We start from the raw sequence: 10,498 nt of genomic DNA on the forward strand, positions 1-10,498 counted from the left end.
AGTACCGCACTTTAGTTTTAGAAACAAAGATAAAAAGTGAATTAATGACAGGTATCAAGCTACAGTCATGAGTTATAATGTTGTAGCCATTCCTGGATGGCAGAACGAAGAACATGATTTGGAATCAAATGGCGATGAGGAAGCACCAAATTTGTCATAGGCGATGTGTTATGTACTCTCAACCATTTTTTTATTGCCTCGGCTTCATATGTAAACCCATCTGCTGTGATGCATGGATTCTTCATGATTTCCTGTAATGGGTGAAAGACAAAAAAGAAAAAATGAGAAGAAAAAAGTGTCTTGGCATTTATCTGCTGAAAAAAAGCTACTGATAATCAAAGCAATAGATGTGTAATTGCGATTATTTTGAAAAATAAAGGGTAAATGAAGCTTTTTAGAAGTGCAACATACAATGACTTTTTAGGAGGACGCTAAGAGCTTGTGAAATAGGAATGTGTTCTCTTCTTATATATATATATTTTTTTTTCCAATTTTTTCTCTTTTTCTAATGGGACTTTACTTGCCCAGATATAAACAAACAAACAAAAATTTATGTTGCATTTATTTGGATTGCACGTAGTTGAAATACCATGAAAAAATAAAAGGGCAAACTATATATATACCTGCAATATTGGACATATGAAATGTTTTTCTATTTCCTGCTGCACCAATTCAAGTTGTTCGTTTTTCCTTTTAAGAAGATCATTCTTGTCATTTTCTCTCTTTTGAATTTCCTCAATTTCTTTCTGATGCAGTTTCTCCCTTCGCTCGAACTCCATTTCTACATTATTCTGCAATTGTCAATTATTTTTTGGTTAATTCTTTTTGTCAGAACATTATATTACTAACAAATTATTTGCTTTGTAAATATAATTTTCATTCAATATTTCGTTGTAAATTTCTCCACCAAGTTTAAATCAATCTATAAATAAGAATGTTGAATTAGTTTTTATTAACAACAACAACAACAACCAAGCCTTTTGAAATAATACCAATTTGGGATAGGCTAGAAATGAAACCCAATCACAACCATAAAATCAAGATAAGTAGTAATAAAGTAGTAATAAAAATAATAATAATAATAACAATAATACTAATAATAATAATAATATTCATAATAATAATAATAATTAGTCTTTATTAAATAATACCAATTTAGCACCATCCTGTGATGGGGTAACTATTACATAATACCAATTTTTAAGGTTTAAAAGAATTAGCAAATAAAGGAAGGGTGAAAGATATACCACACAGACCATTGCGACAATTGTTTTGAAAGGTTGTGTTAGGAAAGCACCCAAGAACTTGAGTTTATTTTTTAAAGTAGTCAAGAAATCATTCGCGCTATGAACCAATATTGCCTGCCTTATGAATACATTAATACAATATTTAAAAATTTGGTTCTAGACTTCTAGGAATAACTCTAAATTGTCAAGGTTATCACATAACATCTGCAATAAATGTTAATAAAATAATAATTTAGTATAAGTTTCAAATATTTAACTTTGTAACTTTAAGAAGCATATGCATGTTTTAATTGCAAATTAAATTCAAACAATTGCTTAAGACCTCCATCTGTATTATCACTATATATAGATCCTGTATGTAAATATTATGATGAAAATTACCTTATTACGCATTTCATAATCGTAGGCCTCAAGGGCATTGTTCTTGTCCTTAGTTTCTTCCATAATTTTGTCTTGAAGAGCCATCTCAAACTCTCTCTCGCACATCTTCTGCAGCTCCTCAGCTAGCAATGCACCATATATCATTTCTTGCACTGGCACATTGGTCTTCTTTACTTTCTTTATAGACTCCACCTAATTAGAAAAACATTGTATACACATCAGGCAGCCAATTTTATTAGTTTATTACAGCAGAATATGCTTAATTTTCATCGACACTGTGCATGACTCTAAATGGATATCTCAAGTTACCAAGACATAAATATTTGCACAGCATAAAGCAGCACAATATAACCAAACGCACAATGCTTCCTCAAGTAAGTTGTTAGGTCTCAAGTTCAATTCCATTATATAAATTAACTCAGTATGATTATGAAAAATGTAGTCTTTGCTGCTTAAACAAACGCACAATATAACCAAAAATGTACATTTAAGTTTGTGGTGGAAACAGGAACTTCAGTGTTCTCCTCTTCTTCTATCATCTGCAACAATTGAGTGACAATATATTATATTAGAGTTGCATGTGGCATTATTTTATGAACCAAAGAAAATCAATCTGGAGCAGATGTGCTTGGCGGTCTACAAAATACCCTTATAGGCCTTCATAATTTTCTTATATAGAACATAACACATCTTCAATTATATCTAAAAGTTTTGGATGAGAAAGTCCCCCCCCCCGCCGCCCCACCCCGCAAAAACAACAACAACAATCAAGCCTTTAGTCCCAAACTAATAGTCTAATAAAGTAGTAATAAAAATAAAAAATAAAAATAAAAGTGATAGTAATAGTGATAGTAATAATACTAATATAAACTATATTCTACCTACCTATCAATCGTAGAGGTCAAAGTCCTAAACTTACATCCTTGACTCCAAATTCCGAGTCCTATGACCTGAGACCAATAATACTACCCCTAAATAATCCCTAACTACTACTAGGTCATGATTCTGGTACGTGGATCGCTAGCTTCCACACGCTTCTGTCCGAAGCTCACACCTTAGATACATTACACTCCTTCAAGTCTCTTTTTACTGCTTTGTCCCATGTCAATCATGGCCGATCTCTGCCTCTCCTTGTGTTTTCGATACGCCTTATAGTTCCAGTACGCACCGATGCTTCAGGAGGTCTCCGTTGGAGAAGTCCAAACCATCTCAAATGGTGTTGGAACGAAACATGTTCAACAACAAAACAGAACTAATAGCCTTGATGGCTAAGAGTCCTTAGGTCACGTTTGGTTGTGGAGCAAAGTTAATGAGGATTAAATGGCTTACTCCATCTTACTCCACATATTTTACATCTCGTTTGGTAGTTTAACTCGTGGCTTAAATTAATCCGCCTAGAGAAGTAAGGTGTTGAAAAATGAGCCTCTGCCTATGGCAGTGAGCCCTACTGGTGGAGTAAGTTAATCCACCTGGAGAAGTGGAGTAACTTATTCTGGATTAACTCACCTCTTACTCCTCTTCGTTTACTTCTCGTTTGACTCCTTAAGTGTGGAGTAAGGGATTTTTTCCACCTCTTACTCAACAACCAAACAATGCCTTAAAGATTACAAAAAGTACTTTGGCATTTGAAAACATTTTATAAAATTTAATTAGAACCGTCTAGAATACTTACAGTTGCTGAATCAACAGTGAAAATCCCGTGGATGTTCAGGTGAACCTTCACTTTCACTTTGGCCTTCTCCCCTTTTCTGGTTTGGAATGGACCAATCTACAAACAATGAAACCCAAATAGAATTTTAGATACAAGTTAGAAAAATTTAACATCACAATTGTAGCCATTTGCCTGCCAGATAAGTGCAACCCAAAAACTGCCATGTAGTGCAAAAAGTCCCCACTTGGAAATTAAACTAAAATTTAAGCCTTGACAGAAAGGTAACAGCAATCCTCTGGATTACACAACCATTTTAAAAGTGATGCATCAGGTCCCTTGCAGATTGGATGTTTACTTGGGCCAAACAGCTAACTTAATAAAGTTCTCAATTGATATGGGACAATGCCCATAGAAAGGAGAAAGTGGCAGGTTTGACATTTTGATTCCAATTTGAAATTTTCTTAAAAGAACTTTCAGCAAAATCTCTGAGAAACATAATTAATTGTGATGAGTACTGACCATGTATGTGCTTATCTTTGTTGGATGGTCAATATAGACAACATCAAATGAGAAGGTGTTAGCCCTGTAGAAAGTCAACACTTTCAAACTAGGTAATTTGTTCCCTTCACGGAATACAACGGTGTTACCCCCCACTCCATTTTCGCCCTTCCATGACAAGGCAATTAGGTGAGGAAAGCTGTCATAGACCTGCATTGTGTAAGATATTTCATAAATTAAGAATCATCAAATTTCATGCATTGAAGTTCGAAACAAAAAAACTGCTAGAAACCAAGTCAGCAGCAGAAGATAACCTTAGTTACATGTCACATTCTAAAGGTCTTGATTACAGAATAAAAACCAATCACCAGTATCAGTTACATACACACATGGTCACACCAAAAAGTAGATAAACCTATTTAACTCAGTAAGAAAAATCATACCTGAAACTTACGAACATTGAAACCAGGGCTAAGAATAGCACACTGCAATGCACAGCCACACGCCACACTCTCACTGGCATTCATTGTTCTCCTTGGCTCTTTTCCAAAGAACTCCCTGAAAATCTTGATAATTGCGGGCACATGTGACCCTGAACCAACCACCTCCACAAATTGCACTTTATCAACTGTCAACCCTGCCTCTGCTAGAGCCTTATCCAAAGGTCCCTTCACCCGCTCCAAAATCGGTGCTGACAATTTCTCAAACTCTTCCCTCTTAATGAAACCCCTGACATCCTTCTCATCCATCAAGCATTTAATATTCAATGGAGCCTCAGGGTTTGCGCTGAGCACCTTCTTGAGCTTTTCACATGCTGTGCGAAGCCTGATGCATGCACGTGCATTCTGGTACACATTAATTTTGTACTCCTCCTTGAACTTATCAGCAAAATACTTGAACAAAATCTCATCAAAATATCTCCCACCAAAAGAGCTGTCATAAGAGTGGGATAAGATTTTAAGCTCCCCCTTTCTGAAACCTACAATACCAACTTGCATGCTGGCATGGCCCACATCCACAAATGCCACATTCAACTGGTCATTCTCTGGCAAGTCAGTTTTGTAAATACCATAAGCAAAGGCAGTTGCAGTTGTCTCATGGAACAGCCTTAATGGGCGCAGACCTGCAATGGAAGCAGCATTGAGAACTGCACGTCTCTGCGAATCTGTGAAGTAAATGGGGATACCAATGCAGCAATCTACCACCTCAGCATTTAGCTTCTTCTCAGCAATATTTTTAAGATTGGAGAGAACCATGGCAAGAATTTGGGTTGGTGAGAAGACCTTCTCTTCACCGAGGTACCGCACATGAATCAATGGAAAACCATCGGTTCCCTCTATTACCTTAAATGACAGAGACTGGAGGTCCGATTGGACATTTGGGTCGGCGAACTTGCGCCCAATGAGGCGCTTTATTTGGGACACCACGTTTTTTGGATTGGTGGTGATATTGGATGAAGTTGCTGCCGTGCCAATCAACCTTTGCTTGTCACCAAAGAAAACCAGACCTGGGATTTCACATTTGGATTCATCATTATATACCACATGGGTACCACTCTGGTGAGCCACAGCCACAATGCAGCTTTCATTACCAAGATCAAAACCCGCCACACTCATTTTATAGCTGTTGGAAGGGAGAGATCTGTATTAAAGTACAAATTCAAAGTACAAGGAAGTTCCATTAAAGTACAAATTCAAACAGTTAATTCTTGAGATACTATTTAAGTATTTATAGTACCTCCTAATTCTTGCATAAAATTTTAAATACATGCTTGGAGCATTTATGAAAACCAAATTTAAGAGAGTATCAGAGTGAATATAGACTTAAATGTTTATTATATCGGTCAATAGTCCTTGTATTACAGGCTTAGAGCCTTTTTACAAACAACAAACAACAAACAATTTGGTCATAACAATTCAAGCACAGCACAAAGGAAAGGAGGGAAAATCATCCCTCAATTCAGTCACCAAGAATTAGAAGCCACAAAAGAGGAACACCCAAAATTGCTTTAATTTGCAACAGTGAAGGAACCCACCTCCGAACGCCTGCCTCCTCGTCTCCCTTACCCGACCAACTCCAAGTTCTTCGGTTCTGGCCAAGAGAAAGCAAGAGTAGCAGTAAAGACCAAACGAGCGAGGAAGATAGAGGTTTTGAGTTTCAAAATCGCACTGACAGGAAGAGAGACCCAGCGGAGAGGCAAGAGCGAGTTGGCTTCGAGAGAGAGAGAGAGTCGCTCCAACTTCCAAAAAAAAAACAGAGAGTCGCTCCGTGAGAGAAATGGTGGGAAACTGGGAGTTGGGTCCAGAGAGAAGTCGGACAGTAGAAAAATTCCAAAAATATTATTTATATTTTTTAAAAAATCCAAAAGTTTCGAATCTGCGTTCATTTTCAACTTATTTTCATATATGTTTAAATTGAAGAATTATTTTCCGGATTCAGAAAACAATTTTCCAAATCAAGAAGTCTTTTTTCGGAAAATTGTTTTTTTTGATTTGAAGTTCTAAAAAATAATTATCTAATTTTAGGTTTTTTATTTAAATAGAAAATGCTATGATTTATTTATTTTTTGTATTGAAATATTAAAAATATTTTATATTTCTTTAAAATAGATGAAATATATATTATTGAATTTATTAGAAATATTGCGATATATAATTTGGATCAATATTTTTCAAGCTAAATTTTTTGTGACTATAAAAAAAATTAAAATATTTCTCTGTGTTATTAAAAAATAAATAAAAATATATTGGATATGAGTTATTGATCCCGGCTCAAAAATCACTTCTTAATAAATAAAAAAAAATATCGTGGTCCGGTTTGATCTGCAAATAAGTAGAAAATGAATGTAGATTTTGAAATTTTGTTGAATATTAATATAAATTTCAGGGGAAAATTGTTGTCGGGTACTATCAGATATCCAAAAAAAATAAATTATATATATATGGATCTGGTTTTGAAATTGAATCCTATAAATTAAATTTATGTATTCGTATTCACAAACTATTTGTATCTGGAGATCTGAATTCACAAAACTTCGGATAATATCTGGTCCCTTAATTTACAAAATTAATCTGATATTCAATCAAGGCCGTCCAATTCACGTTAAGATTTGCGTAAACTTGATATGCACAAATTTTGAAATGTTATGAATGAATTTTAAAGCAAATTAGGCAATTTCAATTGAACATTTAATTGATTTTGATACGATGTCTATCGAACAACACTCCTTCCTTCCCTCAACACAACCAAAGCATTGTAAAAACGAGAAAATGTGCACAATGAAAGTAAAAAAATAAAGTGGATGGTTGAAATATCATCATTTTCAATATTATGCTTTTATAATATTTTAATGAATAATGTTTGGGCACTCCAAATTATTATCTCTATTTCAGTCCTTCAACTAATTTCCTCCGTCATTAATTGTTTCCAATCACACACGTTTTCTAAACATGATTTTCAAACTTGTATCGTAATCCCATTATTTCCTCTTTCTCTTCTCTTTTTATTTTTGAAGCACAATATTATGATCTCTTTTCTCTCTTCTCCATGCGCTTGCCTTCTCTAATCAAGTGTATTCTCATCGTTCATCGGTCTGCTCTTCTCTATTTAACACTTTTTTTTCTATCTCGCCGTTTGCTAATATGCTTTTATCAACATTTTTTTCTTCGATAGTTAGTGTAGATAATTATGTTGTTTTCTTCTTATATGTAGTAAAGGTTCAATTTGATTGCATATATGTCATATATTTTTTTGTTGAATATTGTTGTGAATAGTGTGAAATTTGATTTCACCGAGTACAAGAATCCGTTCCAAAGAATTGTTGATAAATTAACCTGAGTCTGTAAGACGGAGGCCTCATATAGGAACATTAGATATTAAACTTCAAATACGGATATAATTTGAATTTTTAATTCACATATTGTAACAAAATTCATATATCATTCAACAATTTTTATTCTCATTAGAAAATAAAAATAACCATGTCACAATTTTTAATATATTACTAAAGCTATTTTAACACATCTAAGAGCAATACTATTTTCAGTACATGTTAATTATTGCATACAATTTTTGAATACATGCTAGGCGCATTTAAGCAAACCAAATCCAAGATACGCTGAGAGTAATATAGACTTTAATGTTTAATATATCAGTCAATAGTCCTTGACTCCTTGAATTAAGAGCCCTTTTACGAACAACAAATTGAAATTTGGTCATAACAATTCAATCACAGCAGAAAGGGAAACCCTCAATTCTTTTTTTTGAAAAAACTGATAGTGGCTATCAGATTAATACATCAGTTGTAGTTACATTTACTAACTACCGGAAAACACATCAGAAACTGCCTAAAAACAAAGGTTAAAAATGCAGCTATGAACAACACAACCAAAAACTGTAAAAACTATAAACTATTCAAGCATATTGCATCCATAGCTTGGCTTCCTTCACAGCATAATGTGCCAATATTTCAGGATTGATGTCAGTATCTTCAAAGATCTTGTTGTTGCGCCATCTCCACAAGTACCAGCATACTGCCAAAAAATAAGAAGCCCATATTTTTCTTGATAGCCTGTTCCGACATGATCTCCAAGAATTATCCACTGTTGCTTGTATCGAATCACCTATATGCATCAAATTAACTCTTAGCAAGCTGTGTAATTTTCTCCAAACCCTCCTCGCATACATACACTGAAAGAACAAATGTAGGCCTGTTTCCAGCGAGCATTGCTGACATAGAACACATCGCAAGTCACACTGAATTCCTCGATAATTCATCACATCATGAGTTAGAAGTCTGCCCTGCAACAATAAAAAAGAAAAAACTCGAACAGTAGGAGGAATTTTGAGTTGCCAAATGAACCGATATCCCCATTTTGTTTTCCCTGCTGTTACAACCAAATTGTAGAAAGAGTTGGCTGAGTATTCGTTGTCATTGGTCCATAACCACAAAATTCTATCTTCTATCTGTCCTTGTACCAATTCAACCTGACAAATACCCATGTTTACAGCCATTTGCAGAGAGTATTTCCGGGTAGATTGATCAGGGGTATTTTGGGAAGCCATTGTTGGGTATGTCCATGAATCAAACCAATACGAAATGGATGAGCCTTGAGAGATATTCCATGTGACAGACCAATCAAACAGTGGCCTAATCTTCAACAACTGTAACCAAAAAAATGAGCCTTGCCTCATCCACACTTGATGTGAATGCATTCCAGAAGCCAAGTTGTACAGCTGAAGAGCTGTTTGAGACCACAAAGAGTCTGAAAATCGATATAATCGTCACCACCACCGCAATAAAAGATACTGGTTCTGAACAACAAGGTTAGCCCCTCCCATGCCACCATACTCCTTTGGAAGACAAACAATCTCCCAATTAATTAAGGATATTCCCCTTTGCTTTTCAGATTTTCCCCATAAAAATTCTCTTTGAATTTTGTCAATCCTTTTGATCACCACATCGGTAAAAGAAAGGAAGACACAAAGTATATAGGCACCGAACTTAGCACCGAATTCATCAATTGCAAACGACCCCCTCTTGATATTAGTCGACCTTTTCCAACCTTCCAACTTGGATTCTATTTTCTCAATTAATGGCATAAACAGATCCTTGCTAGGCGGAGCCCTCAATTCAGTCATAAGAATTAGAAGTCACAAAAGAAGAATACCCGAAATTGCTCCAACCTATTCTAAAAGTTTCCATGAGCACATAAGAAATTTTCCATTTTTGAAGAGGTCGCAAGTCTAAAGGAAGCTACGGAATATTTTCAATTAATTCTATAATTTTAACTGACTTTTCTATGTTTTGTTACCTGAAAGATTCGATTAATGCGAGCTCTCGTAAAGATATTATTAAAAGAATAACGCCATATTTCCGATGCAAATAAGTAGCTTTCTGGACAGCTTTTGCCAAATTAATGAACGGATGAAATGCAGCACATGATCATCAAAAAGTTGTATTGACGCCATAGATTTTCTGACAGCCTTGCGCTTGATATACATGATTTATATTACGTATGTAATTACTAATTAATCCCAATCAAATCTAAAATTTGTATTTGATGGAAAGTTTGTTTTAACATGTGATTTTTTTAAATAAAAATTAGTCTCTTCACTCTTCAGTGAGTGTCATCAATAGTTGAGTACCAACAGAGAATGCTCTTACTCATTTGGGAGATATCCCTGAAACAAACAACTCAGAAAAAACTTGTATTTGTAGTTTTTCATGAAAAGATGTTGCCTGCCAGGGGCGGATCTACTGTAGCACAGGGGAGATACTGATAACACTGACAGATCCAAGCAATTCATATAGACATATTACAAATATCCTGACCAGTTAGCATGCCTGACCCGACCTAAACAACAACCAAATTAAGACTGATAGTGATAGCACTGTGCCCATAAGCCTGACCTCAAGTATTTTATCTATCTATTTACTGTTTCATGAACAATAACCAACAGTTTAACCTTCATAAAAGCATAACATTATTGAGAAAAGATGAAGATTTAAGTCTGAATCGCAGATTAGAGTCGTCTCTAACGAAGATAAAGTAATGTGTAGTTGAAATTTAAGAACTAAATCTTAACAAAACTGATCGTCAACACTCAACAATCATTTTACATATTGTTACAAAGTGGTGCCGACTTAAAAAAATATATTAAGAACTACTATAAAAATTATATAACCAAATGTATTGCAGTATCTAAGCCTACAAGAAAG

The 10,498-nt window shown here is 34.8% G+C and overlaps 1 protein-coding gene across 1 annotated transcript; it reads right to left on the reverse strand.

Annotated features, from left to right (window-relative positions):
* Positions 1-65: 65 nt before the first annotated feature.
* Positions 66-5,393, reverse strand: LOC144548437 (heat shock 70 kDa protein 14-like). The gene is made up of 7 exons (XM_078297100.1): positions 4,221-5,393; positions 3,799-3,987; positions 3,301-3,396; positions 2,114-2,167; positions 1,629-1,820; positions 624-791; positions 66-251 (listed from the first exon to the last, which is right to left on the reverse strand). Exons 1-7 carry the CDS (start codon positions 5,391-5,393, stop codon positions 66-68), a joined length of 2,058 nt encoding a protein of 685 aa, XP_078153226.1.
* Positions 5,394-10,498: the final 5,105 nt, after the last annotated feature.

The sequence above is a fragment of the Carex rostrata genome, chromosome 2 (assembly GCF_964058835.1).
Source record: "Carex rostrata chromosome 2, lpCarRost1.2, whole genome shotgun sequence".
In the NCBI taxonomy this organism is placed as follows: Eukaryota; Viridiplantae; Streptophyta; class Magnoliopsida; order Poales; family Cyperaceae; genus Carex; species Carex rostrata.

Bases quoted from the DNA above. Each gene is read 5' to 3' on its own strand.
- LOC144548437 (XM_078297100.1), bottom strand. From the start codon at position 5,393: ATGAGTGTGGCGGGTTTTGATCTTGGTAATGAAAGCTGCATTGTGGCT. The intron at 3,988-4,220 runs GTATGATTTTTC...TACACAATGCAG, and splicing joins TCAATGTTCGTAAGTTTCAG to GTCTATGACAGCTTTCCTCA. The intron at 2,168-3,300 runs GTAAGTATTCTA...CAATTGTTGCAG, and splicing joins TCACTGTTGATTCAGCAACT to ATGATAGAAGAAGAGGAGAA.